This window comes from Tinamus guttatus, unplaced genomic scaffold (assembly GCF_059628265.1).
Source record: "Tinamus guttatus ecotype Peru unplaced genomic scaffold, ASM5962826v1 Tinamus_guttatus_pri_ptg000546l, whole genome shotgun sequence".
Taxonomy (NCBI): Eukaryota; Metazoa; Chordata; class Aves; order Tinamiformes; family Tinamidae; genus Tinamus; species Tinamus guttatus.
In genome coordinates this window covers 1,149,930-1,168,930 of record NW_028289080.1, presented here as the reverse complement: position 1 = coordinate 1,168,930, position 19,001 = coordinate 1,149,930, and the positions used below count along the sequence as shown (strand labels likewise).

At 53.2% G+C, this 19,001-nt stretch overlaps 1 protein-coding gene across 1 annotated transcript in view; it reads left to right on the top strand.

The window, feature by feature from the left end:
• KDM2A (lysine demethylase 2A) overlaps positions 1 to 19,001 on the top strand; it is a 42,513-nt gene that overhangs the window by 9,609 nt on the left and 13,903 nt on the right. The window contains exons 4-11 of the mRNA XM_088534289.1: positions 9,381 to 9,519; positions 10,467 to 10,545; positions 11,374 to 11,420; positions 11,797 to 11,975; positions 13,410 to 13,516; positions 14,073 to 14,166; positions 16,748 to 16,901; positions 18,205 to 18,320. Of these exons, the coding sequence (XP_088390415.1) occupies positions 9,381 to 9,519; positions 10,467 to 10,545; positions 11,374 to 11,420; positions 11,797 to 11,975; positions 13,410 to 13,516; positions 14,073 to 14,166; positions 16,748 to 16,901; positions 18,205 to 18,320 (915 nt within the window). The remainder of the gene's footprint in view (positions 1 to 9,380; positions 9,520 to 10,466; positions 10,546 to 11,373; positions 11,421 to 11,796; positions 11,976 to 13,409; positions 13,517 to 14,072; positions 14,167 to 16,747; positions 16,902 to 18,204; positions 18,321 to 19,001) is intronic.

Sequence of the window (19,001 nt, the reverse complement as noted above, 5' to 3'; positions counted from 1 at the left end):
CTGTGACACTGTGCAAAAAAGCAAGGCCCCCATGCACCTTTTTTAGCAAGGAAGAGGCTCGCCACAGAGTGCAGTTGTCATCTGTGGTTTGTTAACCCCGGTCCTCAAGGTCTGGGACTGACTGCAGGATCCCGTTGTCGCGCTTGAGCCAGGCCTGGGAGAGTTTGGCAGAGGAGGAGTTGCTCCGTAAAAGGCACCAGGAGAAGGATCAGCAAGTTGCTTGGCAGGAATTGATGTCTGGGGAGGCTCATCCATGCTGCGAGTGAGACATGGAGAGGGGATGATCCTTTCTGATGTTGCCCCTTAACTTGCAATGTGGTGGTGCCGAGAGCGTAGGGGCAGTGCTGTCGGACTTGAGGAGAGGAAGAGAAGCTGATGGGGAGGCAGAAGCAGAAAGAGGAGGAGCAGAGAAACCTGTTGAAGAAAAGGCTGCCTCCCTCCCGCTCTCCTGTGTTCCCCTGGCTCCCAAGAGCGGTAATCTTGGGAGCAAACTGCAGCAGCTGGAAATTGCAGCGCTGGCAGCAGATACTCCTTTAGGGTTGGACTGCCAGAGCACTTCTAATTTGCTGCTAACAAATAAATGTTCCGGTGTGTCGCTGAGCTCCTTCCTTGCCCTGTTTGGAGCAAGGAAGGGGCAGGAGCTGGACGTGGCGTGACACAAAGGGGAAGGGAGTGTTCGCGGTGTGCAGGGGGATCCTCCTTTCCAGAAGCAGGTTTCACAGACTGACTGTGCACTTCCCAATGATGCTGTGGTGTTTTCCTTCTTCACAGGCATCGTTGGCCCTTGAACTTGCAGTTCAGACAGCCCTTTACCGGTCTCACATCAGCCTAGCAGGAATACAGTGCAAACCTGAGCGCTCCTTGAGCTCTTGCTGTCCGAGTATCCCTGTGGTCTGGCCCTGGTGGGAGTGTTATGAGATGGAGTTGTGGACTTCAGCAGAGCTGGGACAGTAGCAAGTTCAGAGGCTCGGTTTTTCCTTCCTGGAAAAAAAAAAAAAAAAAAAAGGAAAAAAGAGCTAATCTTTTAGACTCTCTCCATGTTGTGGGGAGAGAGGTGCCCTGTCTGCAGGAGCAAGGGGTGAAGTTGTGCAGAGCACCCCTGTCCCTGAACGCGGCGCCAATTTCCCTCCTTTGTGCTGTGATTCATTTGGGCTCACCAGCCTGGAAGAAAATGGGTCCTTCTCTTTCACCAGACTGATTTTTGCCAGGGGTTACAAGCTAAAGCGACTCACCAGTGTGACCAAGGGCTGGAAATGCTGTTTCTCACACACCTAGCAGGCCCAGCTCTCAACCACAAACCCCTGATACATACAGGTACCTCGGACCTTCTGAGAACCTGTGTGCAAAATGTTCCCTGTGGGAGAAGTGTAGGATTTTGTGTTTTAAAGTCCTGTGGTGAAGGAACATCCAGCCTGAATCTGGAGAAAATTGGAGAAGTGCATGCAACTTGCAGGCTTCCCTTTTTGGAGAAGTTTTGTCTGCTCTGTTCATTTTCCAGGATGCTCTGCTGCCTTCTTACCCAAATCAGAACGGGGTAGCAGAGTTGATGCTCATCTGCCTGTGTTGCCTGTGTGCTGGGGAAACTGGCAGGGCAAGGGCTGTACACAGCAACTTACGCCTCCCACCCCTTCTAAAACATAAGAAGCTGAAGGAAGCTAAATGGATTTGCCCATTTTAATTGAAAAAACATGAGGCTGAACGTTAAATAGTGTCTTTTAACACAAGCTGTTTCGGCCCCATACTTCTCAGGGTGGAAGACTGACTTGATAACCCTTCCTGAGCTTCCCTGAGCTCCTAAAGAATCCAGGCAGGGCTTGTCCAGACACCAAGGGGCAGCTGCTGGTGGTGGTTCGGCAGCCTTAGTGTTAGTTAGTGCCCAAAAAGCTCATTGGGAGAGTGGCTGCAGGTGGAATACATCGCAGATGACTGGAATAAGAAGTTATATCCCTTGCTAGAAGCAGTTTCCTTATTGGAACTGTTGCCAGAGCTGCCTGTCTGTGCTCTGATCCAATAAATCCGCTCTGTCTCGCGCTGTAACTGCGGTTCTCCTTGTTGGTGCTGCCTCCTCACTTGCCCCTTAGCCATGCTCCAATTCCCCACTTACTCCTTGTATACGTCCAATCTCATCACCCAAAATTGCAGAGCAAACTGCTCTCCTCGCTCGTTCTGAAAGCGTGCCAGCCCCGCTCGGGATGGGAATCCCTCCTGGAGCCGTAAACCCTGGAAGGGCTCCAGGTTCTGCCTAGATTCCTGTGCTCTCTGCAGCCTGGTGTTGTGAGCCTGTTTGAGAGGTCACGGAATGTTCTTCAGACCTTACTGCAGTGAGAGGGGGCAGCCTTTATTGATGCTGTCTGGGGTCTGGGACAGTTTCTTGTCAAAGCAGGTGACCCTGCAGAGCGAGGATGTTGACCAAATGGTGCGAGTCCATCCCCACAGAGCCCCTGTCACCTCTTGAAGGTGACAGGAGCAGTAGCTGAGCTGATGAGCAGAGTGCTTTGGGGTGGACTGTAGCATGCTGCCTCTGCCATGCCCTGGAAACACAAGGAATATGTTGGTTACGGAGCAGAGCTTGGAGCCTAGGCCAGGAGCTGAGGTTGGAGGAGCACAATATAGAAAGGAAAAAAAAATTCTTGCACTTAAGGAATGACCAGGCAGACTGCTAGCTGTGTGTCGTGCCATCTTTGTGCCTCTCTCCTCCTTGCAAGGGAGTGTCTTTCCTGTGTGCTTAGCTGACACTGGCACCTGCACGGCCCTCAGCCTGTCTGGCAACGGTCTTGCTATTGCTGAGTTCATCCATGGTTCTACCTTGTTCCTTCCCAGCGAAGCAGGATCCTTTCCCGCTGGTGTAACAGCTCGCGTGGCCTTTTGAGGGTCGCTGTTAACAGCGGGTGACTCTCAGCCCAGAGTACCCCTGAGACCAAGTTCTGGACGCTGCTTTTGCCACAGGTATTCACTGGAGCTTGAAGTAGCCTCTAAGCATCCTTGTGTAAATGTAAACCTAGGCAAGAGCCAATGTTGTATTTTGCTGTGAAAGCATTTGAGAAGATGAGTGCATAGGCTGGGGAGAGCTGGGCTCGGTAGTGTGTTATCGGAGAGGGTGCATTTCAGCAGAGTAAACCTACAAAGGAGGGGATGTCTAGGAGGCACTTGGTTGTGAATCCATGAACTTAGCTGGTGCTACACTGCTCTACACGTTGGAAGACACGTGGTAGATATAATACCTGCAGAGAGAGGAGTTTGGAAGGGGGGATTCAGAAAAGGGGAGGGAAATACCTGCAGTCTTCATCTTCACACCCTTCCTCCGAAGGAATAAGGGAGACTCCTTGGAGGCTTGAAGCCAGCCAAGCTCAACAAGCTAAGGAAAGGAGGCACGGGATGAGGGAAGGTGAAGGGCACTGATCGCCTGAGGATGGAAGGAGCTGTGGTACAGGCTGCCGAGGCCTCCTTGGGCCTGGCACACGGAAATGTTGGGAAGTCGGGGTGGGAGTGGCAGCAGACAGGACAGGAAGCGACTGAAACATTGTGGTGTCTGTTGGTTTCACTCCTAAAATATATGAGGTTCCTTCAGCAAAAGGACAGTTTGTTCTGCTTTGAAAGGTGACCTTGTATTCATCTGCCCCTCAGAAAAACACCCCAGGAGAATAGTCTTCTGCTGCTCTTCAGCCACTTATCCGTTCCGTTGCCCACCAGGCATAGCTCTGTTTGTGGAGGCAGTCCCTGCTGATGGTGGGTAGGTGTCCAAGGAAATGTTCTGAAAAGCACTGCTATGGAGATGGCGTGGGGTACTGTCCTTGACACCCCTGGGAGAAGCAGGTGGTAGGTGAGAGGTTCAGAGCAGAAGGGGTAGTGGTAGAGCTGTCTGCAGGTTAAATGTTCGTGCTTTCTATTTCCTACGTTAGTTGACTGGTTAGTTGTTCTGGGAGGGCCAGAGACAAATAGTGAAGGGCAGTGACTGGGAGCTGCTGGTGCTCTGGTGCTGGGAGGATGGAGAAGCTCCCTTTACTCTGGTCCTCCACGGTACAGCGAGAACAGTCTGGGGCTGCTCGTCAGCTCTTTCCTGGCTGATGGAAAATGCCTGGAAAATGGTAGTGGGGCCACCTCTGGGAAGGAGTAGTCGTGGCTCAAGAGCCCAGGGCTGTAACGTGCTGGATGCTCTGAGGTTGTGGTGGGAAGCAGGGAGAAGGCTGTGGGATCAAGGCTTGTCCAGCTGGAACCTTGGGGAAGCCGCTGACCTCAGGCAGGGAACACGAGGCCGTGGAGTTGTCTGAGGTCCCAGCAGATGCTGTGTCTCCCAAAACGCACGCTGGGAGTCACAGAAGCCTTTCCTCCTGCCTGTCGCTCTGCACCACTGAAATGTTGTCCTTCCCCACCCTCCCAGGACAACAATGGCATGAAAGCGCCACGGCTGGCCGGCATTGTGTGACTGATGGGAATTCCTCGGGTTGTGGGTCCGCAGCCATGCCTGGCATCCTTTCCTCCTTCATAGTGTTGGGAGGAAAGGCCCTTCCCTGCCCACGGGAACAAGTCAAGGCAGTCGGCCTCGAGGGGAGACGCAGTAGCTGACGGGGGAACGCACGGCAGGAGCGGCGTCCTCCAAAACGCATCGTGTTCCTTCCCGGTCGCGCAGCCCTCGGGTATTGCCCAAGTAAGCAGTGGGGTTATTCATTGCATGTTCCCTGGGCAAGTAGCATAGCGGGGAGAGTGAGCTCTGTCCTTGATGGTATCATTAGCGCTTGGATTAACCGACACAGAGCAAATGTGTGGTTGAATTGCCAGGTCGAAGCGGTGCCGGTTTAGAGCTCGGAGCTCCCATCTGGAGCAGGTTCCCGAAGGCTGCTGCTCAGTCGTGGCCCTAGCTGGACTTGAACCCCAGAAAACCTCTATGCGCTGCCCTGTTTCTCCTGTCCTGACGGGAGCTGGAGGAGAAGGTTCAGGAGCAACTCGGGTAGCACAACCTAATTTCTGCCCTTGTGCCTTGTGTTAAGGAACCCTGGAAGTATTAGCTCAACCTAAGGGTATGTCCCAGTGCTGCCATGCCTTGCTGCTACCCACTTCTTCAGGCTTCTGGTGGCCTTGAGCAAAGGCTCTGAGCAGGTCCAAAGCTCTGCTTGCTGTGGCAAGTATCTGCTAGGAACCAGGGTGCAGCTGGTGGTCACCGTCGTGGCTAAAGATGCGTCTCAGCCTGGGTCTCCCAAGGTCACGCGGTCGGATGCGACATGTCTGTGGTTGTGCCCCATTTAGTAGCTGTTGTCGTGCAACTGAACTAGGAGTACTGAAATTCCTGCATCTAGCCTGGAAATCCAATAGAGGTTATGGAGGCTCTGGCTTTGTCCAGCTAAAAGAACTGGCCAGGCTATTGCTTAATCTCTTGAGGTTTTTGCGCCAGAATGGCTTCCCAGGGAAGCGGATAGAGCGGCTCTTCCCCAGACCCAATGACTAAACGTGAGTGTCTGAGTAAGGCAGCGAGTCAAAGCCCAGGCTGTGCTTTGGCCTGGCAGTTTGCTGCCGCCCGGCTGTTTGCAGAGCAGCTGAGGCCGCAGTGCCCAGGCAGTGTGAACTGCGCGCTGGAGCGCGCGGCTGTGGGCTCAGGAATCACAGAATCACAGAATGCTTAAGGTTGGCAGGGACCTCTAGAGATCATCTAGTCCAACCCCTGCACACGCAGGGTCACCTAGAGCACGTGGCACAGGACTGCGTCCAAGCGGGTTTGAAGATCTCCAGAGAAGGAGACTCCACAACCTCTCTGGGCAGCCTGTTCCAGTGCTCTGTCACCCTCACTGTTAAGAAATTTTTCCTTAAGTTCTTGTGGAACTTTGGATGCTTCAGTTTCTGGCCATTTCCCTTAATTCTATCAGTGGCCACCACTGAAAAGAGGCAGCACCATCCTCCTCATTGCTCCCCTTGAGGTACTTATAGACACTGATCAGGTCCCCTCTCAGCCTTCTCTTCCCCAGACTGAACAGGCCCAGCTCCCTCAGAGCCAGGTGAGTGAACAGCTGGTCACGGGGGAGGCTCTTGGGATGCTCGTCCAAGCTCAGTGTGCCCTGGGCTTTCCTGGTGTGTCTTAGCAAGGAACAAGATCTCTGCCAAGACCCTTTTGGCAGTCTCCAGCAGCTGCTGTGTGCCTGGCTGTAGGAGCTGCCCTAGCAGGAGCTGCTGCAGGTGGCTGGTGTCTCGGGCCCGCAGCTGTGGTGGATGGAGCCACCTAGCTGGGCTGCTGAGGCGAGGAGGGGATCCCTGGGTGCGTATGGAGCAGGGATGCGCCAGGCTCGCGTTGGTTTGGGGAGCGTTGCTTCCAAGGCTACGGATCCGCAGGTGGCTTTCGCGGGAGAACTGCACCTTCCAGGCGTGTGCTCGGCTGGAGACACCGTGCGCGGATGGTCCGTATCCACCTCGCTGCACCCCGGCTCCCAGGGCTCCGAGCTGCCTCTGCAGCCCTGCCTGGGTGCCAAACAAGGTACCAGAGGGTTAACAGGAGCTGAGATCCACTCGGGTTGGATGTTTAGGTTCCTCCCCCTGCAAAAGGTGGAGCCAGCACAGCTCCGCCTGCCCTATAGGGGTATATAAATGTACACCACAGGGTGTCCAAGGCACCCAAGCTGGGTCCTCAGCTAGTGGCAGGAGTTCCTGCCCCTCCTCTCCCACCATGGTCATCGCCAGCCCCATCCCTTGCAAGCAGCTGCTTTGGAGCGCCGGCTCTGGGGCTGCCGGCACAGAGGTGAGCTGCAGGGCTCGGGGGCTGCCCTTTGCCTAGAGAGCACCGGGAACTAACCAGCAACCATCCCCAAACGCGGTGCAGAGGGGTGCCGGCGGCTCAAAGCTCAGCCGAGTGCTAAAGGATTGGGTGATTTTCAGGGAAAAGTGATTTATAAGATGATCCCAGCCTCCTCTCTGAAAGAGCCGTGTGCTCTTCTCCCGGTAACACTTTTGCCCCGTTAGCTTAAAGCTGTGGCACATCCCCTAGAAGGAGCCAGGCTGGGAGCGAGGGAGGATTTGGGAGATTTGGGGCTGTGCCCGGTGGTGGCCGTGGCCGGAGCACCCAAGAGCTGCGCTGGCTGCGGGTACTGGTCATAGCAAGTTGTCTCCCCTGTGAATTAGGGTGTACAAGCTGGCCCTAAATGTGTGACATTTTGGGCTCCCAATGAAAGCGTGGCCTTGCTTCAGCTGCTGGCACATCCCTTTGCCTCTGCTTTTTAGGCACAGTCAGAAATATATCCACGTGGATCTGAAAAAGCCAATGGGTAAAGTGAGCTTTAGCTCACCAAGTCATTAAAAATCTTTGCTGTAGGAAAGTGCTCCTCTTTGCTATCCGTGTTAACAAGTGGCTTAAGAGGAAAGCATTCGAACATATGCCCGTTTCCCAGACTGCTTAATCGTCTGGGGCCCTTCAGAAACATCTGAGACCACTTTTTTGGGGATATTCAGAGCGTCCCCCTGTCAGGGACAACGGGCTGTTTTTGTACCTTGCAGCTAAGGTGGCTCTGCCTCTGGGCGGGGGTGACAAGCCACGATAATGAGGTGTTAACAGCAGGGAGAGGGGGGCTCCTTTGCCCCGATGGGAGAGAAGCAGCTGGTGAATTGATCCCCTTGGACACCGGTGACAAGTGACAGCAAGGGGGCCGTCCCACACGCTCCTGGGCTTTTAATGCTTCAAAGAGGCATCTCAAAATTCGTGCATCCACATTAGGAAACCCCTTCTGTTTTCACAGCGCTGTGTGAATAGAGCAGGGAGAGCAACAGTGGAGCAGTGTGGTGATCAGGCTGCCAGGTGGCTAGTGCCAGGCTGGAACTCATGGGAAGATATCCCAGGTTTGTTTGTGATTCCAGCTCTGTAGCAGTATGTGATGGTCTGGAGAAGCAGGTGGGTGGGCCGAGTTAATGGGAGGAATGTGATTGAGGAGAGCGTGTTGGCAGGCAGGACCGGGCTGCCTTTGGTGGAGCAGGATGAAATCTCCCTTCTCCCACGCCTGGGTGGATCTGTTCCTTCTGTGGGATCTCACATGGACAGAGCCAGCCCTGTCCATTGCTGGGCAGGGAAGGTGGAGGTGAGTGCGGCGCGGCCATCAGGATAGGCCTGAGCTCCAGGAGGAAGTCTGCAGCTTGCTGCCGTGGAGTGAGCTGTCTGTGATTCAGGCCGTTTCCCAGGAAAGGCCACTTTTCCAGGAGACCTGGAAGTAGGGAAGAAATGAGGTAAAGGTGTTCAAAATGAACCTGTAGGAATGCAGGACGCGTGGCTCCGCTCCAACGTGCTGCGGCAGGATGTCTCGCAGGGACTGCGATGCAACGTGTGCTCTGGTCACACCAGTGACAACCATGAGCATTAGCGTGACATGGGGAGCTGCGACTGAGCCCTGCCCGAGCGCTGGGCCCGGGACCGACGTCACTGGGGGGGACGTGACCCTGTTACCAGCTCTGCAATGTGCTGGGCTGATGGTAGGTGCCAGTTTCCAGCCCTCATGTGCTGGTGGCTGTTTCAGCACCTTCCATCCCAGGGCTGTCTGCTGTTGGAGCAGGGGATGTGAACACCCTGGAGTGGGAACTGCCCTAACTGGGAGGAAATCAGCTTGGCTAATTCAGACCCGGTTGATTTTTATCAGAGGAGAGTGAGGGAGCAGTGCTCGGAACTGCTCTTCGAGAATAGGGTCAGTCTCTGGAGGGGTGACTACCATCTGGGAACAGTAGTTTCTTGCAGATCTGCTATCCTAGAATAGGATGTCTGTCAGGAATCTAAATACAGATATAGCTGTACAGATGTAGTTACAAGCCCCTTTAGGAACAGGGTTGTTCCCCCCCCCACACACACACACACACGAGGGAATAGATCCACTTTTTTAGTGCAAGCATGGACAAAGGTGAGTGCTGGAGAATCCTCTCTATCATGAAACCCTTTCTTTATCACTTGGGATTTAAGTTCATAAGCTTTACCTTCAATGCAGTGATACTGATGGACTTGTTTAATAAAAAAATCTGATAGTTTTTCTTTTGCCCCAATTTTATTGAAATGTCTCCTGTGTTGCTGTGCTATGGTTAACACTTACTATGATTGAATTATGTTCTCCAATACTGCTCTGTGTGTTGATTCTATGAGAAGGAAATCTGCTGTTTCAGTATTATATTTGGGACCAAGAACACTTAACTAGGTCTTGTCTTGTATGTCTCAGGCTAATACCAACAGTGCTCCCTGAGCAGGAGGCTGAGGAGATAAAATAATGCAGGAATGTCCCTTTTCTCCTCCTGGAGGCTTCCCAGCACTGCCTGCTGCTAGGTGGCACCCAGGCCAAGCCCTTGGCCAAGCTGTGCAAAGTTGAGATGAGGTTCTTCAGATGGATGGCTTCCTCCTGGTCCATAGCTCTTCCCCTCATGTTTTGCTCTCTCCTCAGCGTGGCACCATGAGGCGACGTTACGAGGATGATGGAATCTCCGATGATGAAATCGAAGGGAAGAGGACGTTTGACCTCGAGGAAAAGCTCTCCACCAACAAGTTTAACTCCACCTTCGTGGTCTTCATGGAAGGCAAAGGTTGGTGCTTGCCCCCGCTGGGGCTGTTGTGGGGCAGCATAGGCTTCTGGTGTCTGTTACCAGCCAGCTGATGTGGTTAGCTGCATCTGCAGTGAAGAAGGGGGTGCGAGATGCCCTTTCCCTGAGTCCTTAGAGGAAAGGGCCACCTGTGCTTGCTCCCCTCCAAGCCCCATTCCAGTCCCCAAGCAGCTGGAGGCAATGTGGAGCACTCTGATGGAGGAGTGGCTCGAAGCTGCTATGCCCTTGGGCCAGGGGGACTGGTGACAAGGGGCATGGCGGGAGACAGCCTGGAAGGGAAGCCGCGCGGCGTGGCGTGAGCCCGGCTGCAGCGTGGCAGGTTTGTTGGCACACATGGCAGCCAGGAATGGGAGCGTTTGCCTGGGTCAGCACCTGTAATTGCAGCCATGTGTCTGCTCTACTCCACTTGGGCTATGTGGGATCTTCCCCTTCCTTTCACCACACATACAGCTCGGTGGAAAGGCTTTTCCTCGTGCAACCCTCATGAGGATTTACCGTGAGGGAGGAGATCTTTAAGATCTCCCTGGCTAAATCATGAGCCTCCAAGGGAAATGAGGACCAAAAGCCTCGCTGTCATCCTGTCTGGCACAGCCCATTGGAGCAGACCCGTCGTTCCTGGTGTGCTCGTCTCAGGGTTGTCAGTACTACACACCTTACCACTTGCAAAACTAGCACAGAGGACTTCCAGGATCTCCAAAGGAGGAGAGCAGGGTCTTGTATTCTGCCATTGAACATTTAGGTTTGCTGCAAAGATACAAGAAGGTTCTCGACTGAACAGGGCCCTGAACAATCTGATCTGCCTCTGAAGTTAGTCTGGTGGAGGCAGCGTTGGACTAGAGACTTCCATGGATTCTGTCTAACCTCAGTTTATCTATATCCTCTAAAAGAGCCTTCCCTAACACCTCCCTGCTTCTTTCTCCCTGCACTAGACTTCACAGTTGAATACATCCAGCGAGGTGGCCTGAGAGATCCTCTCATTTTCAGGAGCTCCGATGGCTTGGGGATAAAGTAAGTGTCGGGCACAAACACGTGGTTGGCTCCAGCCTGGATTCTCAATTTTCCCACAGTGCTGGTGTCTGATCCTGGTAGCTGGATCTCTGCTCTGTCCAGCCGATATGACTATGTCCTGCCCACCTTCTTAGTGTGAACAGAGAAAAGCATCTCCCGCTCATCCTATTTTTGCTAGTATTTTTTTTTTCCCCAAATCCAATGCCTACAGCTTTACCATAGCCTGGTAAATCAGGCAGGAGGTTGTGCCAGGATTCCTTAAAGCTGTAAAGTGATTTGGGAAGGTGTAGGTCTGGTACTGAGGGTCACGATGCGGATGAAACTGAATTTCTCCCACGTTTGTATTCTTTCCCAAAGGGTCAAGAGCTGCTCGAGTTCCCATTCAGCAGTGTTTTGTACACGCTATGCCAACACTAACAGGGTAGCTATGCTGTGCCAGTGAAATACGCTGCTTTTACTGGTCTGGCAGTGCCCTTATATTGGGAAAACTTGCACCACCAGTCTTTAAAATGAGAGCTCTGATTGAAAGCTCAGTGAGAGCTCAAGGCCAGAGGTCACTGTACCACAGCTCATGCTCTGGAGGTGATATAATCCATTCCCAAATCACCTTTCCTTCCCTAGCCGGAAGCTGACCCGATGTTTCAGCCCAAGCTTCAGTCCAGGCCTGTGCCCCAGGGCTCTGGTTGCCCTTTCTGGCAAGGCTTTTGGATCCAAGAGGCAGCAGGGAGCACAGTGCTGTCCTCAGGGTGCTAGCTGAGGGATTACAGCTGGGGATGGTCTGCAACCAGGGGTGTGTCTTGGTTTTTTAGCAAGGTGTTTGTCCTGCAGGATGCCAGATCCGGACTTCAGCGTGAACGATGTGCGGCTGTGTGTCGGTAAGTGTCTCCCGTTGTTCCGGAACTACAGCCCACCTCGGTTGTGCCCTGGCCAACTGGAAATGGGGTGAATCTTTGGACTTATCAAAACTGGAAGTCTGGCTTGGTTGCTCCCCCATTCTGCAGCTGGTTGAACCTGGGCTGTCCTCCTTTGTCAGTGGATCACGGCTCTTAGAGTCTAGTTTGGCCTGAAATGGCTTTTCTTTCCATGTAAGTACGGAAGAAGGTGGAGTTACAGAGAGGCCATTACCTGTGTGTGTTAGGTGGGGAAGGGGAGAGGGTGCTTTGGCGAAGGAACCGTGTCTCCTGGAGCGTCTCCTTGGGGTGTACTGCTCTGTGCAGGGACAGTTCCAGCGATGCCTGTCTCTCCTGGCAGGGAGTCGGCGCATGGTGGACGTCATGGATGTGAACACACAGAGGGACATTGAGATGTCCATGGCACAGTGGGCACGCTACTACGAAACGCCGGAGGCTGAGCGAGAGAAACTGTACAATGTCATCAGCCTGGAATTCAGCCACACGAAGCTGGAGAACCTGGTGCAGAGACCTGCTACGGTCAGTAGAGCTCTCCCTTCTGCAGGGATGTGCTGTCCCTCGTGATTCCGATCCTGTATCCACAAGGTGCAGTCTGTCACTTGAATGCAAGAGGAGAGTGGCCACTGGTAACACTCACGGGCTCAGCCCAGAAAGTCCGTGCTCCGGATAATGCTGGAGATGATCCTTCCTCCACATTGCACTTCATCTGCCGTAGCTGATCTTGCAGTCAGGCCTCAGCCTGGGCATCCCTCAGCTATAGTTACCACAATTAAAAGATATTCAATTCTGGAGATGTGGTGCTTGCTGTCTGTCAGCAATTAGAAGAATGGAAGTGACTGCTGAGGAATATTAGAGTGAAGCAACTGGCTCCTTCTGGCCAGGAATCAAGAGCAGGCCTGGAGTTTGAACAAGGCCCTGAATTGAATAAAGGGGGCCAGTTTGTCCCCAGCCATGGTGAGGGCTGGGGACGCTGGCTCCCCGGCTCTCCCAGTTAGCTGATTCTGCTGTCTGCCTAGACCTTGGCTGTCATCCAGTCTGGTCCTCTTTTCTGTGAAGCTTGCTGCAGAACCCTCTCCTGTATGTTGCAGCAGGAGTCAAGCTCCCTTGTAACCAAAGAGTCTTGGAGTGGGGAGATGAGGGGTATGGGCAGCGTGCCGGAACACGTGGCTGGCTGGAAAACTCCAGCAGGGCCTAACTCGGGCAGCACTGAAGGTGGAGGAGGCCAGAATGGGAAGGGCAGGGGGGACCTGGATATGGTATGGGAGGCTATTTGAAAATGTGAGGAAGGTGGGATGTCTGAACTGGACAACCCGAGCTCCCACTGCGGTCAGAGGAGAGGAATGGGCAACTCTGTTGGGTCTGTTCCTTTAGCTCTCCTAGCTGCAGAGGGAACCTGGCCCCTCTTTGCTGCGGCTCTCTTGAGGTTTCGCAAGTTGTAGCCCCTCTGGTAGGTGGTGCCCGGCACAGGGTTCCTGCAAGGCTGCTGCAGAGCAGCTCCTGGCCAGCCCTTGAGTAAAGAGCAGCATCCCCGTGCCCGGCTGGGCATCTTGCCCTGCTGTCTGCTGCCCGCTTGTGTTCTGAGGCTTCATACACAGTGACTGGCATGAGAATAGCTGGTCTTAAATATGTGATGTCTGGAATTACACCAAGGCCTTGCTGGGTTGTGCAGGGCCAGCCAGATGGGAATATTGTGGCCGCTTGTGGCCTCCTTCCTCGGCCCTGCATTTTGTTCCAGATGTGTTTTGGACTGGCTCTCCTGGTGCTCTCTGCACAGCACCATCGTGGCTTTGGCGGGCCTGCTGCAACCCTGCAGCTCGCGGGTGCCCAGCTGTGTATGAGCTGGGGGGTGGCCGGGCAGGCAACAGGGATTTAAGCTTCCCGGACTGCTTAAGGGCCAAAAGGGAGCAGTTTCCGTCCTGCTTATGTTTATGTCTTCCTCTCTTTCCTCTATAGGTGGATTTGATTGACTGGGTTGACAATATGTGGCCCAGGCACCTGAAGGAGAGTCAGACGGAGTCTACAAATGCTATCCTGGAGATGCAGTATCCCAAAGTGCAGAAGTAAGTGACCTCCTGAACTGGTCCAGTGATGGCAGGGAATATCGTGGCCACTTAACATGGGGAGCAGTGGGAGGAACAGTCATTTCTATTCATTTTGATGGGTGACCCTTGCGGAGGGCGCTGCAGTTAGTTATTTTAAGCCCCTGGCAAGCACTGTTTGTGGCAGCGTGATCCTTGAGCCTCTAGGAGCAGATTACTCCTTCGGGAAGCTAGAGATGCTCCCCGTGTTGAGTCATCAGGGGCTGCTGTAGCTATCGGGTGTTACTCGTGTACGCCCTAGGCCAGCCCTGTGGCAGCTGGGTGCCTAGAGCTGCAGGAGGGGGTGAGGAGGCCAGGGCTGGGTCTGCTCGTGGGGAGGTGGTATGAATGCAAACTCTCCTGCAGGGCATCTCCACTTCCCTGCAGCGCTGCAGGCCTTGGCGTCTGGTGCTGCTCTGAGCTGTTGGGCTGGGGCTAAGCAGCCCATTCCCTTGAATATGCTATATCTACCCCAAAAGGGAGCCACCACTCCTTTTACTCACATACACCTTCCTGTCTTCTCCTTGTTTTCCCTCAGGTACTGTTTGATGAGCGTCAAGGGGTGCTACACAGATTTCCATGTGGACTTTGGTGGCACTTCTGTGTGGTACCATATTCACCGAGGGGGAAAGGTAGGAGGACAGGCCCTGTTGGGGCAACTACAGATGCTTTAGGAGAATGGGTTTCAGTATCTTTATTTGCAGATCCTTTGAAAATGCAGGTCCTTGACAGCAAATGGGAGTCTTTCTGCCCTCAACTTGTTCACCTCTGCTGCTTGGAAGCAGTTCAGACTGTCAGATGTCCACCAAGCTCTAACTGAAACCCCGTGCTGTAGAGATGGTGCCAGGCAACCTTCCGAAAGTTTGAATGAAGAGTAGGGTGACCATCCTCACACCATGCTTTGGGCTTCCTAGAGGCCACTTGGCTGCGTGACTGACCAGCTCTTGGTGAAGCAGGGCCTCAGTATAACCCTCTCCTCCTCCCATAGCATTTTGGGTGTCGGTTGCTTTTTTTAGTTTTGTTTTTTTAGTGGTTTTGGGGTGTGGGGTGTTGTTGGTTTGGGGGGTGTGTGTTTTGTTTTGGGAAAAGCTCACTCAGATGTGAGCTTCTGGGCTGGAGTAACCAAGCCTGTCCCAAAATACAAAAGCTGAGCCCTAGACTCCATTGAGTTGTGGCACATGGACACAGCTTTCATCCAAGGGCTGTGTTAGCTCCCTGACTGGTGATTTCCAGCTATGATTGTATAGGAATCTGCTTGTGTGTGTCAGGTAACTCCAACTTCAACTGTGTTGGTGTCGTACTGGGGTCTGACTTGGAAGCAGTCTGTCTGGAAGGGAATCTGGGCAGGTATCTGCCCTTAGGCAGAGTGAATTGCACCTCGAGGCTTTCTTACAGGTGGGGATGGTGCATTTGTTCTCATAACCTCCAGGCAGCAGGTTTAGAGCAGCTCGGGGGCTGTAACCCTTGAGGACTTAGCTAATACCTCAGCTCCTGCCTCGCTAGGGAGCACGGTTGTGTTCAGAGCATGAGACCTAACATGAATTCCAGACTGGAAAAAACTCTGTGGACTTCGGATGCGGAGGGAGCTTGCATGTATAAAACTCCAAGTAGAAGAAGGGAGAGCATCTCGTTTGCCAGCAGCCAGGGAGATTCCCAGGACACTTTGCAGCAATCCCTGGTTCTAGTGATTTTTAGTGTTCTCACTTTGTTTCAGGAGGGGAACAGAGTTGGACAGGACTCACCAACGTATGGCCACATGGTGGCTCCTAGACGTTTGCTACAGCAACTATTTTTATCCCCAAACTTCAGCCCTTTTGGGTACATCTACACAGCTGCAAGCATCTATGAGGAAGTTACTGCCTGGCTGAGCTGCAGCAATTTGCTGTGTTCAGCCAGCCTGGCCGGGCCGAGCAGAGGGAAATGGGTTCCTGTGAATCCCTGCTGACCCCTGTCATAGGGCTACACCCCTCAGTACGGATTGAATCTCTGCTTCAGCTTCGCCACTGTAATAACTGTGTGGAAAGCTCCCACTTGAGCTTTTGGGGGCGGCTGTTGTCAGGTGCAGCAGTCAAGGAAACTCTGTGCTGCTGTTCAGGGGAGTAGTGCAGCAAAGCTCACAGTAAATTGGCCATAAAATCCCCTAGGAGCTGCTCAGCAAAAGCTGGTGTGGAGGAAAGTGCCCTGTAGTGCAGAATTTGCCAAAAGCAGCCCCCTCTCACCCAGTAAATGCACTGTGCTACTGACTTAGGAGCAACTGGAAGAGGCCAGGTTAAAGCTCTGAGCCATCTAGGACTGCACTTACCAAGGGACCAGGCTGGAAGGGAGCAGGAAGGCAAAAAGCTACCTTTGACTCTGGATTTGTGGTGACTGGATACCTTCTGAGAAAGGAAGTCATGGGCAGTCTTCAAGATTGAGTCTTCTTGCTTGCAGCTGTGTAGAAGATCTGTCCAGTCAAAGCTGAGTGCCTGGGTGAGCTTCCTCCATAATCAGGACAGATCTTCAGGAGAAAAAACTTGCCCCCCTCTCTCTTGACTGAGTTCTGGGTGATTGCTGCATCTCATCTTTCCGTTTGGGTGTGTGATGTGTGTGTTTGTGGTGGGGTGTATTTGCATTTTTTTTTCTCTTTTTCCCCTCTCCCTGTGCTCCTCTCCTTGCAAAGGAGCTGTATCTCAACTCCTCACACTGCCAGGCCACCTCAGTGACTCTGCAGGTGGCTCAAGTGCATTCACTTAAAAGATGGACTAATGGGGTCTCTGAAGAGCCTAGTCAGGAGGTGGATGTCTCCCTGTCACTCGTGGTTTGTGGAGCCCGGCACATGCAAATCTCTAGCTCAGCTGCAGCTTTTAATAACATGGCAGCGTTCCTAAAACACGTCAGTAAATATCTCCTTTGTTTGCCTAATACTCTGGAGTCTTCAGTGGGCTTTATGTCTCCTGACATTGCTCTTAGCAATAGCACCGTACGGAGCTTCCCAAGCTCAAGACTCTACGTGGTGCTCAATGTGTTGGGAAAGCCCTTCAGCAGCTTGCTTCCAACTGGGATACCTGTTCGGTTTGCTCTACAAGAAGTCACTGCAGGCTTGCATCTGCTGTGGGGTGGGGAGAAGGGCATCTGCCTGTTTGGAGAGCAGCAGAACAGGTTTGGGGGGAAGCAGGAGGGTGGTCAGTAGCTGCTAAATGTGCTCTGACTTCAGTATGTTGTCTTTCCTCGCAGATCTTCTGGCTGATTCCGCCTACGCCCCAGAATCTGGAGCTCTATGAAAACTGGCTTCTCTCCGGAAAGCAGGGAGACATCTTTCTTGGGGACAGAGTGTCCGAGTGCCAGCGAATTGAGCTCAAGCAGGGCTACACATTTGTCATCCCCTCAGGTACAGCAGGTTGGACAGTCGTCTCTTGGCCTTTGCCCGGATAGCGGTGAGAGGCGAAACTTCTGGGATATCGGCAAAATCGGCACAGGACGAATATTTCCCTTAGCTTTCTGCTTCATGAGGAACTGTGAGACACAGATGTGATGTGGCTTCCAAAACATGGCTGTTGTGGCACTGCACATTCAGCCCTAGTGACAGCAAAGCTCTGGCTCGCATGGTGCTTGATCAGTAGCTCCTGCAGAGCCTGTCGTGCTTGTGTTTAGAGCAGTGCCCACTGAGGACAGGCTGGCCCAAAGCAGTGCAGCTCCTCTGCTTCCTTGGTCTGCTATAAAACCTCCACAGAATTACATGGCAGGTTGTCTGTGAAACACGGGATGCAGTGCATGTGTTTAGGGAACAAGGTGAGATAGTTTGTGTTGTCACACGTCCTTCTGAAAATACAGGGATTGCGTGAGAGTTACTCAAGTCCACCACCACGACTGATGCTTCTGTTGAATTGAGTGGCCTTGCCCTAAGAAAGCTCACCCTGGAGCTTACCAAATATTGAGCTGCACTGCTTAGCCTTTCATATAGAAGGGGGAAAAAAAGAGAAAAACGTATTTTGAGGTATTTGATGATTGGATTTGGATTTTTGTTGATTTCGGGTTTTGTTTTTAACTTCTTGAGTTGAATCACCTCCTGTAGGTGCCAGTCTTGCCGCGTTCTGCGTAGAGGGAGTCTAGTTAGACTTACTAGATTATCAAGCTAAACTTAAACGAGGCAGAGTCCAGCACTGAGGGCGTGACTCCTCATGAAGTAACTGTGGGGTTCTTGCATTCCTTCCTGCTCATGGTGAAAATGTTGGCAGGGGTTGAGGTAAAGAGCTTCTTTTTGAGTAATTCGATGGTGATACCAAATACACCTTTAGGAGGGTGGGCACTGCTGCTGGGGAGAGTGACACAGCAATATTTGCCCTCCTCAAAGAGGGCAGCAACCCAGCACGTGGCTCCTGCTAGTGCTAACTGATGTAATGAGGGGTCAGTAGCTCATCCCTGTGTTAACAGTAGCCTACGGCCTTCCACACAAGCAGGTTGGTTTAGGTCAGAGAATGGGCTGTTATCCAAATATCCATGAGAATGTGATTAAAAAGGGTAATTGTCAGGGTAGGCTTGGCCAAGGAGCACGGAGGTTGTGCCAAACTGACAGCTCTGCTCTGAAGATCAGTTTTTAAGAGATTGCAAAGGGGCTGAATAGGAATAGGTGTCACTTGTGAGACCTTGACCTTGGTTACTCGGGACTCTTCAAGCTGCCCTTTCTCTCCAAGGTTGGATCCATGCTGTGTACACTCCCATGGACACACTGGTTTTTGGAGGCAACTTCTTGCACAGCTTCAACATCCCCATGCAGCTGCGGATTTACAGCATTGAAGACCGCACACGGGTAAGGAGTTGCAGGAGAGCTGGCAGCACGTGGCCTCTTGGGACAGCCAAGGGAGCATGGCACAGCACCGGGAGCATGGGACAGCCGAGGCAGGTGTGCTCAGGCAGACCAGGTGAATCCCACCCTGCAACGGGTGCTTGAACTCCAGCCGGCTGGAAGTGACATGTCCCAGCTGCTAGATGGACAGGCTGGACAGTCTCTAGAGGGCACTAAGAGCTTAAGTTCTTTCATGAAAGGTGGCAGTGAGTGCGCTGGAGGTCTCCCCTAGTCTTCCCTACAGGGAGAAGGAAGGCAGCACCACAGTGGTGGGAGTGTGTGCAATGCGTGGCTGCTTCCTGCCCCTCGCTGCTTTCGGTTGCTGCTCGGTGCTCGTGCTAGTCCTCGATGTGCTAAAAGCGACTGAAACTAAAGGCTCGTTGGGGCCTGGCGCCGAGAAGGCTGTTGATGGCTGCGCCTCGGCGCCACTCGCTGCCGAGAGGCCGTTCTCGAGCTGTTGGCGCCTGTAGAGGAGCCCAGGACGTGGCTGGGCTCCAAGGCGGTTGGTTTCGCCGAAGCGGCTCGGTGCGCCGCGGTTCTGCGGCGTGCAGGGCGGGTAGGCCGTGCGCTTCCCAGGTTGTTTAGTGCCTGTGTCGGATGCCCAGCCCCAGCCTGAGCGACTGAGTCATAAGGAGACTGAGAGTA